Raw genomic sequence first — 19,521 nt, 5'->3', positions numbered from 1 at the left:
ACCAAGTCACAATTCTACAAAGCAGGCCTTACCAAGTTACTGCCTAAATTTTTTCCTATTTGAGAAGCTGCAACAAAGAGAATTCTGTGTTATATACCTGCCACTGCTGCTCATTCTGAAGCAGCCATATGGCACTAACATATACATCACACAGAGTGGCTACCAAAGGCCTGTAGCTTCAGAAGCCCTGAACCACTCACAGGATTTCCACACCGCAATGTGGCCATGTCTGCTAAATAAACACTTTACAAACACTGTAAGGTGGTTTAAAGTGCAGCACAAAACAATCATATAGGATTTTTGTAACTACTTTTTAAAGAGACAATGTGAAACTGTCTTCCAAAACAACTGCTAAGGCAAAAGAACATGGGAAACATGAAAATGATGGGGTTTTTTTCTTGTTAATCCTGGCTGCCACATGACCAAGAATGCACCCAAAGACATTATTAGAGCTTAATGAAAAAATGTGCCTCTGTGGTGACTGAGAAATCTAAACATTCTATTACACAGAAGACTGACATATTTTCTGAACTGTAGTTTGATTTCAGATAAAAACCCTGAGCTTTTAAAAATGAAGTATTTCTACAAGAGTTTTAATGCTGCTATAATGTCTTTGTACTTATCTGTTTACTCTCTGATGTCTAAAAATTGAAGGAAATCTATTTGTACAAATAATCAAAGCTACAAATCAACAATAATAGTACGGCATTTTCTCTCTGGGCTCAACAACAACTGCCTTGCAAAAGGTTTCTTTTCCTAGGAAAATGTACGTGTTTTCCCCTCATCCATGACTGAAATTGGGTGCAAGAAGAGCCTGACAACTTCTATAAACAGATTTTAAATGTTAAAAAAGCACCCCAAGCAAAATTATCATGATTTATGGACATTTCAGAAAGTTCTGAGATTTCAGCTGACAATATATGAATTGCTTCACTGTAAGGTTACCAGTTCCTCAATGGGTTAGTTCATTTACTAGCTTATTTCTTTTCTGTCAATCCCTTTCAAAACACATTTCATTATATTTAGAGGCAAAAAAAAAAATTAAAAAGCAACCATGAGGAAAGAGGAATGTATTCCCTCTAATTGCCGTTACTAGTTTTTAACAGAGTTGTTTCTTTTCATGTAAGGCTATATAGAGATAAAATCTCCATTTCGTTACATTACAGTACAGCTTGCATGGGATCAGAATATTTTATGTGCTTTTAGCTACATTTATTCCCATTTCATACACTAAGGAGTGGGACAGACATGAATGAACTGTACAGTTTCCTTCTTCACATGGGAACAAACTGCCAGGTCTAGCAGATCTATCAAAAGTCCCTGTGCTCAAGCACTTATTGCTATATAATCAAAATACTAGCTCTAAAAAGTAACTCTGGCTCCTACAAATAACTTTAAAAAACAAGGCAGGTGGATAATGATTTACAGTAATAAGTTTGCAGCACACTCTTCATAAAATTAAACTGCTTGACTGGGAGCCATCTCATGTATTTTTTTTCCTTTGTCTTTTACCTGTGGATATAACTGCTGCAGTTGCACCAGACAAACTGATTCCATCTTTAAGTATCTGGGTAGTGCCATTTTCCCCCTGAGGAGATGACTGAGGAGAAGGAGATGTAGGAGTCACTTGTTCTGGCAAGATTTTTTTCTGTTAAGAGGAAAAAAAAACCAGAGTCAAAATGTTTAATGTTTTTTAAGGAGTCTGCACAACCTTTCTGCTATCAGTTACCATCTTAATGAATGTGTGTGGTTCCTTACTAGAAAAGTACCACACACGGAAGAGAAGGGAAAGTTCAGGAAAGGAAGACCAGAAACTGTCAATTTGCAATTACAGCTACTTTAGTAATACAGGAGACAACAAATGCCTTATAAATGAACCCATCTTTACCTAAAAAGTGGGAAAATAAACAGCTTTATACACTAATTCATGACTCTTCTAAAAGTCTTAGGAAGAGGTATTTTGGGGTATTTTCCTGCCCATGCCCTTTCAGCCGGGTTTATCACAGCTCAAGTAAGTTAGCTGGGCTGTGTATGTATCGCCATAAAATACCTAAGTCACATCTTGGTGTCAGCATTACAGTGCACCTGTATCTTTCCTCAGCTTGTTTCAAAGGGGTTGAAATTCTCACTTCCAGGAGTTTTCAGGTGCTTCACGCAAGATATCAAACAAGGCTGTAGTTACAATCCAGTCACGCTGGTTGACAAAACCTTTTCCTTTCCCAAAGCAAACTTATTTGCAGCTTATCATACAACAGATAACCAGAGTTCAGAGCACAATGATTTAGAGATTGGTCCATGTGCATTACCTTCTCCACCTAAGGAAAAGAGAATTTTGTTGTAATTTGCTTTGGGCTGCAATTTATAAGAGAGATGTGCACTTGGAAAACATTTCACAGAATCACAGAATATGCTGAGCTGGAAGGGACCCAAAAGGATCATTGAGTCCAACTCCTGGCCCTGTACAGGACACCCGTAAGAGTCACACCAGGTTCCTGAGAGCAGGAAAATGCTTCTCAAGTTCTGTCAGACTTAGTGCTGCAACCACTTCCCTGGGGAACCTGTTCCAGTGCCCAATCACCATCTGGGTGAAGAACCTTCTCCTGATAGCCAACCTAAACCTTCTCTGGCAGAACTTCAGGCCATTCCCTTGGGTTCTTTCACTGGTCTCCAGAGAAGAGATCAGTGACATGTTTTGACATACTATGAAAATACATTGAAATGAAAGAAATAATAAATCAGAGTTCATCACTTCACCACTTATTCTTGCATGAGAACAGATTACATTTTGACTCTCTTACCTAGCAAAAATTAGGAATGTAAGAGATTACCCAAAGTCTTCACACTGCTGAATGCAGCAGAGATTTGTGGTCATGTGGTAAGGATTTACCATTAAAATAGATATATAGTGAAGTAAAAATTCTGTTGATTTGCCAAGAAAGGCTAAGCCCTCTTCCATTTAGCAGTATTTATCCTTTACACTTTTAGAAGCAGCCTATTATCCAAGTAATGTGTTGAAAACCATGTAGAAAGCAATCAGAATATATACCTTCCTAAAAGAAGCAGTGCTTAACTTCTTCACACCTAGAAAGAATAAATTAACTTTCCTCTGAAATTCAGGGCACTTTAAAGAAAAATTCTGTGCCACTTGCAGTTTGGAAAAGATAAGCTAGAGAAAGTACTTGACAATACGGCACTGGGTGGGACCACCATGAACAAAAGGAATAGACTGCCAAGATTTGGCGCTGCATTGTGAATGAGATGAGGTGGCACAGGTGGCAGAGAACCAAACAGTGGTGTATCACTTGTCAGGAACTGACCATTTATCTTAACACTGGATGATAGAAAGGTCTCCATTCTTAATACAGAGGGAAAAAATGTACTTGGGAAGATTGAGGTTTTGACCTGAAATCCAGTGCTCCTGAAGGCCCCCTGTAGCAGGGATTTTTGCAGGGGAGGCAGTTTTCTTTTACCACACTACCAAAAATGGGTGGTTGAATTGAGGGAAAAGATGAGAAAATGGGGAAAAATATAGCCATAAAAACAAAATACAAACACTAAACTAAGAGGAACCATCCACTCTCCACACCAATGCACACATGTGGTGAGTCTAGCTGGCTGTTTCCTACCTTCTCCCTCGGAAGGTAATATAGCACACGATGCTCACTCAGCTGAGGCTCTCATCTTGCAGCCCCCCAGTGACAGGTAGCCAGCTGCGAGCCCAGAGCCGTATTGCTCCATGGGACAGGTCACAGCCCCAGCAGGAGCGGGCACAGTGGCTTGGTCTGGCCTCTGCCAGCTGGGAGGGCACACCAGCTCTCTGCCTGCAGAGTGCAGGGCTCACAGCTTGTTCCACCAGGACAACTTCACCAGCTCCACACTCATGCTTAAAAACTCTTTCTGTGGGGTTGAATTAACAGCTGGTACCCACACTCAGACCAATGGGTTTCCTCAAGAAATTCTGAAAGGAATTCTTTGCACTGTTATGTAAAGTGAACTTTTAAAATTATAATGAAAGACATATACACATGTTTCATCTTTATTATAAGAGGGTACAAACATATAGTGTAAGCTGTGAGAAACAAATGAAAAACAAAATCCAACATGCATCTCATACTTACAAAGCTTAGAAAAATTTTAAATAAAGGAGGAAAATGATGCAACATCTCAACATTTCTAGCTGTGTAATAATAGTTAATATCTGAAAAATGATAAACACTGCAGCATAACAAACATAAAGGGGCAAAGAAATTCAAACAACTCTGCAGAGAGACAGGCCGATACCAATGTCCCTAAATACACCAAATAGCTAGTTCACACTTGAAACACAACCATTTAGTGCAGCATCTGGAGGGGTTTTTTTTCAGCAGTCTAGCGGGGCGCGTGGAAGAAAAAAAAGCCCTTTCAAGCCTCTAGGCACATACCACTTGCATATTGCATACATACAGTGAGGTGTACAGGCTGTATGGCTGCACTTCATGTCCACACACCCTGTCTGCAGAACTCCCACAAAGCCCCATTTCCTCTCTTTACCCTTATGCTAACAGGTGTAACAGTCCAAAGAAAAGTTTGCACATATGTATAACATCCTGGCAATTTAACCACTTACCAAAGCAATAACAGCCTTCTGTGAATTCTCAAAAGGAGCTAATTTTTCAAGTTTTTAATGCTAAAGTTAACCAAGTAAAAAATCCCAAATTAGATATACCAAACCTAGATTTTTCAGAACCTAATTCTCCGTTGCTTGGTCCCACAGAGGAAATCAGGAATGCATAGAGGTACCTCAGATTTGCTGCCTCAGGAGAGGGAATGTCAGCACTAACACCCATTCCACAGAGTGCCCTCAAGCCCTCATGTGTCAAATGCTCCAAGCACACACTTTCCGACACCCAGAGCCCAGAAGCCTCTTCTAACAGCAAGGTGCCTCCAACTGCTGTTTCAAAACATAAAGCCTCTCCATTTCTTTTTAATGAGAGCTAGAGGACAAAATTCTTACATGCAAGTAATTCTTACATGCATGTGGCACAACCTGCCACACCTGAATGTTAAAATATGACAGTCCTGTATTCAATGGTGTCCTTTAAAGCCCTGTTCAGACTTATGAAGAACACCCCACCCACCAGCTAAACCTCGAAAGGAGCACCTTTCTCCTCTTTAATCTCTGTTGCTGTTCATTTTTACACATCAAGTAAGAGAGAAACAAAACTGGAGACCAATTCCTGTTTGTGGAATTTCCAATCAGTAGCCTAGCAGTTTGGATGTCTGACCGCAAGGGGCAGGGAGCAGGGAAGAGTGCTCAGCTCTCAATTTATGGTCCCCAAAATAATTTTGTATCTTGTGATCATCTTTTCAACGAAGTGCTGCTTCCAGTTTCATAGTAGAGCTTTTGCTATGCTCTAATAATAATATTACTTCATTAGCATTTCATATTGATCAGCACGATCACTGGAAGGGAGAATCCCCACCTTGCCATTACTCCACCTATTCCCACATATAATTAGGAATAGACCCCACAGCCCACACTGATACTGACTGGAGGAGAAAATCCCCAAAACTTCTACTTTTTGATTCTTGTGAGGAGGAAAGAGGGATGGACATAAACCCCCCACCCAAAAAAAACCACTAGGAAAAAGCACTGCCCCCCACCTTCTCACTAGTGCTAATGCAAAGCAGGAAGGAGTACAAGAACAGACTCAAATTGCCTGAGGAAAGATATTGCAGGATTGCTACTCTTCTTGGACAGCCTGCTGTGCATGAGCAAGACTCAGAAAATAGACTGTACTTCCATGGCAATCCAAATTGCCCTAAGTCTACCCTGCTGTGATCCTATTCTTCCTTGCAGCAGCTGTAGTATTTGTGCTTTTTTGGGGTGGAGCAGACAAAGAAGGAAGTAGGAGGGATGGATGCCTGGCTAGCTGTCTACCAGTTGAGCTCCCTGAACTGGCTCACTTGGAGATTGCTCATCCACCAGCGCTGGTGTCAGGGGCACTGGGAAATGGGGTGAGGGGACAGCAGTTCCAATGTGTACCTGAAAAACAGCTCCACCAGAGCTGAAGCTGGAGGCAGCTGCCAACACTCCAGGTCTGACTCAGCTGGGCAGGGAGAAAGGCATCATGCCTTTCAGATCAGGGCAGAATTAGGCCCACATCAAGAGAAAAAGAAGCTTCCTGCTTCATGCTAGTAGAAGCTCCAGGATTAGGGGGTATCCAAGAGATTCATCTGGCAAATCCTGCTGTATGCTTAAGAAACCTAAATTACGCAATAAAGCCCTCACTATTTTTAATTCTTTGTTTCTAAACCTGAAACAAAACCCAAAAAAACAAAAACCGCAAGCTATATATATGGTTCAGTAACAACTAACCCAAACTAAAAAGCTTAAAGGCTTTCCTGTCTCTCTATTTCAGAACAGCATTTTTCAACACCAATTACTCACCCATAAATTAAACAGTAATCTTGTTTGGGAATAAAATAATCCACAGGAGTTTATACTAAAATATTCCAGAAGAGCTATTCTAAGTTTTTTCTTGTAATCAGTTGCTGAAAACAGTAAAGCCCTGAAGGCTGAAGAGAAGACAGAAAATTAAGTAATAATAATAAAAAAACTCACTACAAAACTTTGCAATATAAAGTAAAGTAGTAGATAAGGACTAACCTTTTTTCCAGGTTTTAAACTTTTTTTCCTTGTTTTAGGATTTTCAGTATGAGAGGTGCGTTTTGTCAGGGGAATATTTTTAGGAGACCTGCCCTTCTTGGGAACTGCAGACTGTCCAGGGGGTTTGCCCCGACCTGGTTTCCTGCCCCGCTGCGCTGGTACTGGAGCAGATTTCTGTGGAGACTGCATTGAACGCCGGGTCACTTTGGAAGGGGAAGATTGGATTTTTGCACTGCTCTTTGTAATGGAAACTGAGGAAAAACAAAAACAAAAGGGAAGGGGGGGAAAACCTCAAAATGAACAATGGAAAGCAACTTTTCTAACAAAGGCTTAAAAAAATAAAAGTGTACTGCACAATTTACATTGTAAAATGAATATACTTTTTACTTTGAACTTAAGTGGTTGGCATGAAACTATAGAACTTCATAGAAATCAAAGAGAGAACTCTTTGTACCCATTTTTCAGAGGGACTTCCCTAAGAGAAAAACATTCAAATAAAAATTGGGAAAAAAACCCAATAATTAGTCCACTCACCTTATAAATGCTTCCCATAATTTAATTACAATATTTATAAAGTGCCATTCATCAAGAAGGCCTTCAAAAATACTTCACAAATTATACAGCCTGTAGTACATCCCTTTTCTGTTAAGAGTAGTTTCCACAATGACAAGACATCCAAACTACTTCTAGGGAGCTACAAAACAACTTTGAGCAGCAAAGAAAATCATCCCAGTGACAAGGAGAAACTGTTGGAAGGCAAAATCTCTTGCATGATTATTTGTCTGAGATGCTGGTTTAGAAAGTTAAGCTCACATAACCATACCCAGATTTTTCTACCTGGTACCATTTCTAAGAAGGGATTCCAAAAATCAAACACAAAGTATCATTTTTCTTCATTCTTAATACTGATGTCATTTTCTCCTATGAGATGGGTTAATTGCCCATCCCAATCCAATATGGGATCCCAACAGATATCCCCTTGGATATGTTCCAATATGCACATGATGTGACAGAACTATAATCTGGTGTAAGGCTCTAAGATGTAACCAGATTTCATTAAATTAAAACTTCCTAGTGAACAGGTCTTTTCCACCCAACTCACTCTCCTCTGAAATAATGATGGTTTTTTTTAACAATGCCCCTCCCAATGGACAGATTAGAACACCAAAGGATGCTGAACAGAACATTTTTCATTGAGGATATATCCTCAATGAAAAGGTGTACTGCACCATGCTACAGCAGCACCTGTGGCCAACAAAAAGCAAATACTAAGTCCCTGTGGCCAACAAATACTCCATTCTGTTGGCCCAACCGCTGGTAGGCAGACATAAGCTGCAGGACAGGGAAGTCAAAGATGAAATAGCAAATTTTTTTGACATCAAACCACGACTGTGTTGGTCACCAGTGCCTGATTCAATGCACTAATTCATACTGGAAATGGAGCATAGGAGCTGTTCATTCTGGATTTTTTGTGAATTTGGAATCTTTCTTCCCTGAAAATATTAGTATGTTGAAGCTTTCTGGTAAGCAATTAAAATAAAAAACAAAACAAAACAACAAAAAAAACCCCAAAAAGATACTTTTTAAGTGAGAGATTGAGAAAATAAAATATTTAAAGATTGAGAAACAGTTTTAATGTCTAGCTCTATGAATTATACTCAACTTATAGAGTCCAGCACCTTGCTTTACAACTGTTCCTTTAACTTTGTATCTTTATTCAGGAGTTAATTCTTATTAAGCATTTGCAATAGAAAATGTCACTGTAAGATGAAATACACACTGCATACAGACTTCTTATAAAATACAAGTACTACTGACACACATTTCTAAAGCAGTAGAAGCATTTACATACATCGCTATTTGCCTGATTCAGTTACTAATCTAATATTCCTAAATGGCAGTTCAGAAAAAAATCTCTTCATTATGGCTGGTTGCAATCCTAATACATCAAATGTAGACCTGATATCCCCAGATATCTGAGAAGGACAACCTTCTGGATGTACAAAGCGATCACTTTCCTTTTATTTATGTGTGCCAAAACATATTTTCATATGCAATGACAACTTAAAATAAGATGAACAGAATTTTAACCAAATGCTGGCACAGCATTACTCTTATGTTCCTGAATTGCTGAACAACAACTCACGTTAAGCTGTATATCTGGAAAGCAAAATGGTATCAATGGTATGCTGTACAATACAATACTACATATTGCATTATACTTACAGCAATATAAAATGCAGCTATTTTTATTTACTTGTGCCACACAACTAAGCATAGAACAAAACAATCATGACCTTGTAAAGAAATGTTATTTAACAAATTCTTTGTGCTTCTGTGTATACTGAAATCTACCAAATGCATCTCTATTCTTGCACAGTAAAGACACAGCTGTTGTTAAATACATGCTACTTTCAAGTCAACAGGTTCTAGGAGCACAGGTAAGAGATTTGGACACTGGGCAATCCCTAGTCCCTTCCAGAAGGACATTTACCGGACAAAGAGTAACAATGCAAACAGTTCCAGCCACTTCATGCTGCCCTCTTGAACCACACACATCAAGCACTATCTTATCTCACCATCTTCCTACCTGTATATGCCAGAGGACCAAATATGAGCAGCATTAACCATTAATGGGGCAGGGGGAATCAGGTCCCACTTGCTATTTTTCCTTCTGCCTAGGGCTGAAGCTGCTTTTTTTAACAGGCAGGACTGCAACAAAGCCCATGCTGCCTGGGCAGCCTCCCGGAGACAGCAGCAAATGAGGAAGCTGCTATTTGCATTTGTTGATTTAAGAGAGGATGGGGGGAGTGCAAGGAGTGGGAGACTGCTAAAGTAATTCCCATATTGTCTGCAGGCTGTATTGACAGTGATCATCAGTCACCTGCTCATACTTCCCTCACCCCGGCCTTCAGAGGGAGACCAAAGGTTACACTGGGTCACAGGATCTGGGGGGAAATGAAAAGACATGCAAAATCAAGCTGCCAACCCACTGCATCTGTAGACAGAGTTATCCCCACTAGGCCACATGTTCCAAAAACTAAGACATTTTAATAGTCTCATGAGAACTTGTTAAAATATAACGATGAAGAGAATAGAGAGGAAAAATGCCAAGCTCTGCTTGCAATTACTGCAGTATTTAGCTGGGATATTTACAACCAAAAAAGCACATTTGCCTTTTGAGGATGCTGCTTTGCATCACAAAGGCCCTTTCATTTGCACAAACAAAATCAAGCATTTGTGTCATGTTGCTCATCTACACAAATATCCACCACTCCAGTTTCAGGAATGGGATGCATTGCATGGCTTTCCTTCCCAAGTATCTTGTTTAGAGCCAAAACCTGTAAAAGCACCCTCAATAACTGAAGATCAGAGGTCACACTACACAGACATACTTTACCATAGAAATGTTAGCTACTAAGCAGTGCTTGCAAAGTTCATGGAGTTCTAGTTCTGCCACGTTTGTGAGGGCTATAGGTATATAGCCCTTCATGCAACTCACAGCTCTCCTACTTCTCTTTCAAAACATTCTTGCTTTTTTCCCCCAAAACGGTTCCATAAGAATCCCAACACCTGCGAACTCTGCATTTAATGCAAGAGAAACCCCAAATCCTGTATCTTGGAATTCACAACCTGAAGACGCACGGCCACAACTCAGTCCCTAGCTGAAACAAGCAGATCCACTGCAATCAGCTGAGCTCATCTGCATGAAAAGGACCCAAAAGGTTACACCTTCCATGAGGGCAAAATTCTGCTTTGTAGAAGCAGAAAAACTGCCCAGACACAGGCAGAACTGCAAAATTTGACCCCAGAATGTTATCGCCAAGATCTCTTGCCAGAATAAGTAAGATATTTAAGACAACTGTGAAATCTGAAGCTACTGAAATCTCCACTACTTGGGAAGGGGATGGAACAGATGACAGCTCAAAAGCCTGAATTCTCATGCAATTCTAATTAGTAAAATTCCCTCAAATAATCAGCAGCGACAGTTTCACTCCACGTTTTTATGGAAAGCGGGGGAAAAAAAGGTTCAGATTTGTAATATTTAAACATTATAAATCTCCCATTCAGTTAGTGTCACAGAACAGCAATTACACGACAAGATTTAGAACAGCTAGCTGATGGGAAATTACACAAAGCAAGGTACACAAAGCAGGGGCTCACTGCCATATATTCTGTGAACACAGAATTGCTACCTGAGGTGATGATGCCAATTAGGCCAGTAAAAAAAAGCAGTTCACTTTTAAAACCAGGTTTTCCGTCAAGACAGAAGCTATCCTATTTGTACTATAGTATTGTTCCTATGCCCCCCAATATATAAACCCAATGTTCCTCTGAAAATACAAAAGCTTGGTCCTTCTGTCATGTACAGACAAGAAAAATGAGGCAAAGAGATTTAGCAACTTACCCTAAATCCATGTGAGCATTCCACAGGAGGCGTAATGGAAACATATCTCCTGAGTTCTAGCCTGGAGTTTTAACTATAACATTAACCTTCTTTAATACAGTCAGTTATTATCATGATAGTTTTGACAACTGGCAAAGGAAGTGGAAAAGATTAGCAATTTTTCAAAACAGCTTACTGCCAAGGATTATAAAAATGTATGTCCTTATGTCTCAATTGAACAACAGAGCCATACAAAAGCGTAACTATCTGTAATACATTCCACCTCTTCCTGTTTGTGTTTGGATTACTTCTGGTTATGAGGTAGCTTTGAGATACTAATTGTTATGTTGCTATGATACAAAATCAGTTATAAGTCTTTATTCTGCTATCTAAAAAGCAACATCACACTTGGAAACTTCAGTATCCACCTTGGCAAGACATGGGACACTACAGCTTGAAATTTTCTTTCTAGATTTTAGTTTCTGTTACCAATATAATAAAAGAAAAAAAAAAGTCTCTGTCTTCTGCAAAAATTTTTAGCCTACCTTACACATGACTGAAAGGCAAAATGGAGACTGCCAAGCAATGTAAGACAAAAATGGAAGACAGAAAAAGCATTCCTCCCCCAGTGACTTCCCCAGGGAGCACTGTAGTACCTTCAGTCCCTGAGTCTTTCACCCCAACCCCATTCTGCCACGTTTTCAAGAGGCAGGCAAGAACCAACCACTGAAAAGACCATTTAAGATCCATTAAAACCCACTGCTAATCAAATTAACACACATCACTTCCAAAAAAACCAACCTTTACAAGCTAAGATGGAGCAGGGGATATGTGGGACTTGGGGGGCTTCAGGCAAAACAAAACAAAGACTCCTGTAAGATCTTTTCAGTTAGTCCCCAGAAACCAAGAATCGTGAAGCACCAGCTCCTAGTCTCACCCTTCAACAAGAGTTGCCGTTGCAACCACATTAGCAAAAAGCTTGGACAAACCTCAACAAAAAAACAACAACTCTATTTTGTTAATAATCTGGAACGAAGACAAGGAAGAGAGCAAGCAAATAACTCGAACTATCAAAACAGCATCAACTTGAGTTACCTGAACTTAAATGTGCTGCTGATGAATCTGTCAATAAGCCTGGCAAAGCCCAGCTCTACACATTGAGTACAAATTTAACAACCTAACTTTTCACCCAATCATTACTGATTTTGCCCTGGTTTTGACATTATTTTTTCCCCAAATAGCATAAGCAGGATGAAAGGTGGGCCCAAAATGAGACAATAAAATGCAACAAGTTCCCAGGGAAGAAAAAAAGACACAGAAAGCATGGATAGTACAATGCCACAGTTTGTTTTGTCTCAGCAGCTGAGTGACAGCACTGATACTCAGTGATACTCACTGATACTGATACATAGCTTATGCCTATTAACACAGATTTGGAAAATATCCACCCAATTCTATCCACTAGTAAGGCACCACAACCATTTGCTGTGGCTCGGCACTAGGTTAGTAACTCTTTACTGCTTAGTCCCCACAGGAGTAGGGTCTTTTATTACTCAAGCTGCAGGTGGGAGGTCTGTACATTAGTACAACTTTCTGTTTGTATACTGAAATACCTACAGTATCCATAAGACCTGAACAAGAACAAATTAAAAAAAAACCAACTCCATGTAACAGTCAAAAAAATGTGTTGGAGTACTTCCAATTTACAAGAAAATTACAATTACCTAACAAATAAACATGGTAAGATGATGAGGAATCCAGACTTACAATAAGGTCATATCTTTGGGAAAGGCAAAACCTTTATTTTTTCTTAAGTGATTACTGCCCTGTAGCAGCACTATCCAAGCCTTGCTGCAAGATGTCAAGAAATATTAATACCAAATAAGAAAAGCTTAACATTTGAGAGAATGTGGCAAATCAAATTTTAGCCTGAAGCACTGAGGAGTTTTTCATGTACAGTTCTGAAGACAGCATAAATCTGCTTACTGTATGTGCCTGATTTAACTACTGTGTGATCTGCTCACGAAGAGAAGCTGGCTGCACTGACAGAAAAATAAAACCTCCAGCAGTATGAAATTGTACCACTTCACTTCTTTTTTTCTTTAATGAAACTTAATTACCATGCTTATCTGATTTTTTTTTGGCTACTCTAAACAACACAGTCTTCACAGATTTAACCGTAGCTCTGTCTAAAGTTTCAACACTTCTTTTGTTTCATCTGCAAACAGGACAATACTTCGGTTTGTAGTGATGTTGCACATTTGTGCACAACTCAGCTGAAAACATAACAGAGCTATTTTCACGTAATTACATCAACAACAGAGAAGACCATCTCTAGTATCTAGCTTGGTAAAGTCTGCACAAAGTAAACATTAAGAACATGACTGAAAATTAAATAAAACTAAGAAATCATAAAACAGACAAACAAGATTCTTTTAAACCTCTACTTGAGCCTATACTACCCTTATTGCTGCAGACAGTTTTAGAAGGAGACCTTTAACATCAACATGCTGATTAGTATAATGAAAGAAGATTGCTCTCACTGACAATAAATGCACTAAATTAGGAGAAAAGCAATGAGGGGACACAGGGTATGGAAGAGGGGGAGACAGAGGAGAGGGAAAGAAGGAATATGACTAAGGGTAAAAGCTACAGTGTATCATGGTTTTGGTTTGCTTTTTTAAAAATTATTTTATCATCCTCCTTTGGCTTCCCAAATTTTTCAAGCACAGAGAGCAATTCCAACTTTCTGAGTTCTTTCATCACCTTTATCCTTCCAAAATCCAGCTTCATAAGGCTGGAGGGATCATGGATATGTAGAAACTGATCCCTCTCTTTCCAGATGCTGTTCACATCTAAATGATAGATACTACTTAATACTGAAATCAATCTTTGCAGGTGAAACTACTTATTGTTTCCCATATGGCTTGTCCCCAATCATTCTTTTGTCTTCTCTGTTTTATGGAAAAGGTTTTACTTCTATTATAAATAAAAAGGTGGGTTGCCTAAGTAACTGCCATTTACATGTAATAGCTAAACAGTAAAATGAATTTATACAGAAACAGCAAATAGAAATTGTTCTGACAATCTCCAGTCACCTGCTGCCTGCTTCAATCACAAGCCTCAAATACAACGAGCTACAGAGCAATACAAAAATATCAAGAATATTCTTGCGTATAGTAAGAGATTTCTATTATTCAACTGAGTAATGTAAAAATTACAGTCTATTGTGGTTAAATACATTTGGCCTAGAAACAGAGTGAATAAAAAAATGCAAAATATATAAAACTTTTTAGTTTTCTTAATAGTATATCTAAAGCAGAAGTTACATGGACCCAAGAGAAAACCAGATTTCAGAATGAGCAAATGCAGGCGGTAACAGTAAAGCAACAAGACTGAATTTTTTTTGCATTCATACACACTCCAAGGAAGCATACAGTATCAGCAAATGTCCAAAAATCCCAAATATCAGTTAATGAATAATCACAGAAGGAACAGAAAACGTAATAGAAGGCACCACTATGTCACTAAGTTTCCATATATTGTGCACTTCTGGATCCAGTGGCTCAAAAATGCTGTAAGTGAAAAGGAAACAGTACAGAAGAATAGGGGAGACCAGAGGAATAAAACTGATGCCTGAACAAAAAAACCAACATCTTCCTGAAAAGTACTGGAAGTAAAAGAACCTGTTTCAGTACAAGAAACAATGACAACAAATGACACTATCAGCAAGGAAAAGGAATATCTCCTTTTCCACAAAAAATACACTCAAGTAGAGAAAGCCTTATGTTATAGGAGCTAAAAGTTCAGATGGCTCCAGTATATAACAGAACAGGTTTGATCAAAATCCTCTCCTTTTATGCTGAGTACCTGAGAAGGTAAACACCATACAAACATTACTCTGGGCTTGGAAGGTGCTGGGCTGTAGATGGACAGATACTAGGAACACTTGTGCAAACCTGTCTCCTATGTGCTTATGCGTTTCTTCAGTCATCTGCTTTCAGCCAGTACTGGAGAAAGCCTTCAAGAGCAGATGGTCCTTCAGACTGCTCCAGCACAGATCATTACCGTGTCAATCTCTTTCATTAGGTACTTTTCACAATACTGTTTATGTGTAACAAGTCATCTCTAAAAGCATTTCAATGATCCAGGTACACAGAGAAAACAATCTATTGCATCCTTAAATTAACCTTGAGGCAGTGGGCCAAGTCAACATCAAGCACTGAAGTCAAACCATACATAACCAATTACTACTACTGGAGTTTCTAATGACACAAACTACAATATTAGCTAAGCACAACTTCTGATAGTATAAATATTGAATGGTGCATTTCATACCACTGTGCACATACCCTGACATCCAGCCAGGTCCACTGAAGTTACATCTTCTGGTAAGGACCAAAGACAAAACAAACACAAATATTAAGGCCTTGAACAGTTGGTCCAAAACAACTTTTCACCTAACATCTCTGTGTTATCTTCTACCTTAGTTCATGAGCTGTCTAATACCAATGAGAGGTACAGAATATACAGTTTATAAAGAGTAAAAATAAGACATAATCAATCTGGTCTGAAAAAAATCCCCCACGTCCTAGAAGCCTGTATTTAAACTGTTCTTAAACACCTCCCATGGCAGAGATCCTACATTCTCTCTGGGAATCCTAAAAGGCTAAGACAGTAGACAGCTGAAATAAAATCTTCCCTAATTTTCATACTGTCTCCCTTACTGCATTTCATCTCTCTTTCAAAAGGTTAAATTAGACCCCAAAATACATCTCCTGGCAGGAAACTGTTGGTCTAGGTATGAATGAAATTTAAAGCATACTTTATCGCTTTCATACATAGATTGAAGGATTCTGGCTTTGCATGTTCATTAAAATCTGAGGCCTTTTTTTTTCAGCCTTCTAAGTAGTGATTTAACACATTTAAATGCTTTCAGCTTTACAAAAATCAAGAATACTTTTCATATTTGCTCCACTCTTAAATCAATTATTTTCACTTTCTGTTGCAGAAATTCAAGCCAGAAATACTGAGGTAACCAGCAGGAAAAAGGTCGAGACCAGAATAAAACTTAAGTACTCCAAGCAAATCCCTGCAATGTAGTACCTGTCATATTTTCTTCCTTAACAGGAGTAGTCAGTGTTATTGTGACATAATGAAGAACCTTGACAACTTCATCACATTTCTGAATTGAAATTACTTCTTTCTGAAGCTATTATTTACATCTTAATAAAGGATTGTCATTGCAGCTCTTTAATGGCTCAATAGCAAATAAATAACAGTGAAAAACCTAACCTGAGAGCAAAACATATTCCATCCAGCTGTTAATTCAACAAGTAACACACACAAACATAAAACATAAAATAAATAAAAAAATACAAAGCAAAATAGAAATAAAAAATTATTAATGCTCAGTTATTTATAATATTGTTACTTATAACAATTTATATTGCTAAATTTAATTTTTATAGACTGTTACTTACAACAATTATTTAATTGTTGAATACACAATTTCAATAAAACTGCAGTTAACTTTGGGCTCACTTTTGGAATCAAAAATAAAACACACTCCAGCCTACACCCCTCTACATTCAGTTTCTATTACATGTCAAAAATTTTCAGTTTTAACTATGAATCTGTAAGAACCTTGCTTCAGATTTTATTAATGCCTGGAGCATTTTTGTTTCTCATTACAAAGCAATAGTATCCTACCTGGATAGGTATTTCAAGTCTGAATTTTGTTTGGTTTATTACCTGAAGAACTGGATTACATAACCAGCTTTACTTATTGTCAAACAACTTTGAATTCTATCATGCACTAATCAGGCAAGAAAAAATTCCGGATATCTTACCTCAAAATATCACTGGCCTTCCACCAGTGAAATTAGAGTAGACTAAACAATTTAATAATATTCTTTCCAGAAGATGAAATTGGACTCAGTAATCTAAACTGTCACAAAAATATGTTTTAAAAATTTTATGCCATTTATTTACACAGCTCCTCTTGTGTATCATACAATGGGTCAGGTTGGAAGGGATTGCAGCGGGGTCATCTAATCCAACCTCCCTGCTCAAGCAAGGTCATACCAGAGCACACAGCACAGGATTGTGTTCAGACAGTTCTGGAATATCTCCAGTGAGGGAGACTCTGCAACTTCTCTGTGCAACCTGTTCCAGTGCACAGTCACCCCCACAGAAAAGAAATAATTAACTTAAGCATAGTAACTCATCTCATTCATGATCTCCCAAGACAAGGTCAACCTTCTGAAGAAGCTGAGAAAGACACTAGAGACTGGGAGCACAGAAACATTAAGACTAAGCTCAGTGTGGTACCTATTAGATGACTTCTGATGAAATTTACATCATCCTCACCTGATTTTCCCCTTCCCTCTCACTGCAGGTTTGTACCAGCAGATCATTTTGGACAGTACAGCTACACACATAATTACTCCTTTGCTGAAATCTGCCAGAATGGACTAAACTCGATTCCAGGTACTACGACCCCTTGGCAGCAACTTCAGACAGGCAAGGTGAGAGCAAGGATGCAGAAGTACCCTTAACTAATTCCAGTCAGATTTTCCATATAGCTCTTGATCTGCTAGCAAGACTGAGAAAAATGGGGATGGAAAGACCAGGAAACTTTACTGATTTCTTGCCTTCTTGCTTCTTTCCATGTTCCTTTCCTACTTCCAGTGAGAGTTCTGTGACACCAATCTACTTGTTCCTTACTCACCCAACACCAGCTGTGAAAATTCTCACTGAGAACAAATTATCCTGGTTGATAAAGAAATTAATTAAAATATGCTTCCTCTCCCTCAAAACCTCTCTTCCTGACAAATTTTTATGGGATGGGGATAGGAAAGCTCAAACAGTTTGATAGAAAAGACCTGACAAGCAGTCCCCAGGGTAGGAAAGGGATTACACTGAGGGATATCCCTCTTCACGTTATTTCCCTTCTTTCTAAGACAGAGAGCTGTTCATTATAAAGTGGCCATTAGTTAAAGAGACACTATCACCTGAACAACAAACATCCCTAAAGGCAAGAGGATGACAAAGCATTCAGAATAGGCAGCTGCAAGACAGAATTTCATGAGAACGAAAGAAGAAACACTAAATATATCGTTTAGACCTGCAATCATCACAGAAGCAAAGACTACTTTACTTAGCAGTTAGCAAAACATAAAATGCTGCAGCAGCCAATATAGTAGTATCACTAAACAGGAGCATGTATCTATCAATAATACAAACAGCAAATCTAGTTCAAGATTCTTTACAATCACACAAAAATTAGAGGTCATCAGAAATCCTTCTAACAGTATTAAATAAAACATGTTGCCAGAGATACTATGAACAGGCAAAAATCGTTTCCCAGCAATTTCTGTTAGCTTTAAGCTACATAAAGAAAATTCAACATTTCATCCTTGTCTGCTACTCACAAATCAAATCTTCAGTCTTATCTGCATATAGCCAGCTGGTTTTTAAAATTCTGCTGTAATTGAGGAGAAAAACAATTAAGCAATATTATTAGTCATCTTACCATTGTTCCCTGGTGGTTGTAATGCATCTCCTGTCAAGCTACACCATCCGACTGGGAAAATATCTCTAGAATCACACCTGCACCAATAGTCAAATGCTCCTCTCCAACCATCAAATGTAACAAAAACTTCATCTCCTTTAACATCTCCAATGGTTGCTGGGCAAATCAGGTATGGGTTCTTTCTATCTATAGCTTCAAGTTTCATTCCAACTTTAAAGCAGTTTGGCACAGGTTTTGGTGGTTCCTACAAAACAAAGTGTGGTAGAATATTTGTATTTCTATGACCTCTTGAAAAAGAAAAACAAAACTAAGTAACAGCCCCTTATTTTTCCTCAACATTCTTACTACCTATAGTCACCATGCTCAGGAAGTTATAGACAATATTCAAGGAAACTTATTCATATTTCAAATTTGCCTTTGCTCTTCTGCACTACAAAAATCTTCATTCTATTCCCCCAAACACAGCTGGGATAATTAGCAATATCCTCCATGACAGAAAGACCCTGATAAAAGTATTTACATAAGCAATAGGTTGCAACCAATACATTATGTCTGGGCAGAAAGACAGCCAAGACACTAAAATGAAATTATTACATGCTAATAAAGAAGAGGTTTGCAGAGCATGGATATTTCTGGGGACTGATAACTGTCTGGTAAAAGCTTTACCTCTCAATTAATCCATGAAAAATTCATTAGCATTGGACATTATTTATAGGCCCCTGTTAACTCAGCTGGCCTTAGACCAATTCCAAGTGGACAAAAGAAAAACAAAAATCAAGTGAATGTGACTGGCATAAGTGTACCTCCACAGCAGGAGTTGTGATCTGACAGAACACAAATTACCACCTCAGCCTCAAGAACCTTATTATCCAAGCCCATCTCAGATGTGCTGCAGGCTAGCACAGAGAAGCACGGCTCATCATGCCTCAGAAAATTTATCTTATCTAA

The 19,521-nt window shown here is 38.6% G+C and overlaps 1 protein-coding gene across 6 annotated transcripts in view; it reads right to left on the bottom strand.

Annotated features, from left to right (window-relative positions):
- Positions 1–19,521, bottom strand: part of SCML2 (Scm polycomb group protein like 2) — a 71,471-nt gene that overhangs the window by 17,167 nt on the left and 34,783 nt on the right. For all 6 annotated transcript variants that reach the window (XM_058829259.1, XM_058829258.1, XM_058829261.1 and 3 more), the window contains 3 exons: positions 18,574–18,817; positions 6,650–6,900; positions 1,513–1,648 (listed from right to left, as the gene is read on the bottom strand). In XM_058829259.1, coding sequence (XP_058685242.1) covers positions 1,513–1,648; positions 6,650–6,900; positions 18,574–18,817 — 631 coding nt within the window. The remainder of the gene's footprint in view (positions 1–1,512; positions 1,649–6,649; positions 6,901–18,573; positions 18,818–19,521) is intronic.

This window comes from Poecile atricapillus, chromosome 1, assembly GCF_030490865.1.
Source record: "Poecile atricapillus isolate bPoeAtr1 chromosome 1, bPoeAtr1.hap1, whole genome shotgun sequence".
NCBI classification, from domain to species: domain Eukaryota; kingdom Metazoa; phylum Chordata; class Aves; order Passeriformes; family Paridae; genus Poecile; species Poecile atricapillus.
The sequence above is the reverse complement of the archived record's forward strand: the minus strand, read 5'-3'. Positions and strand labels throughout refer to the sequence as shown.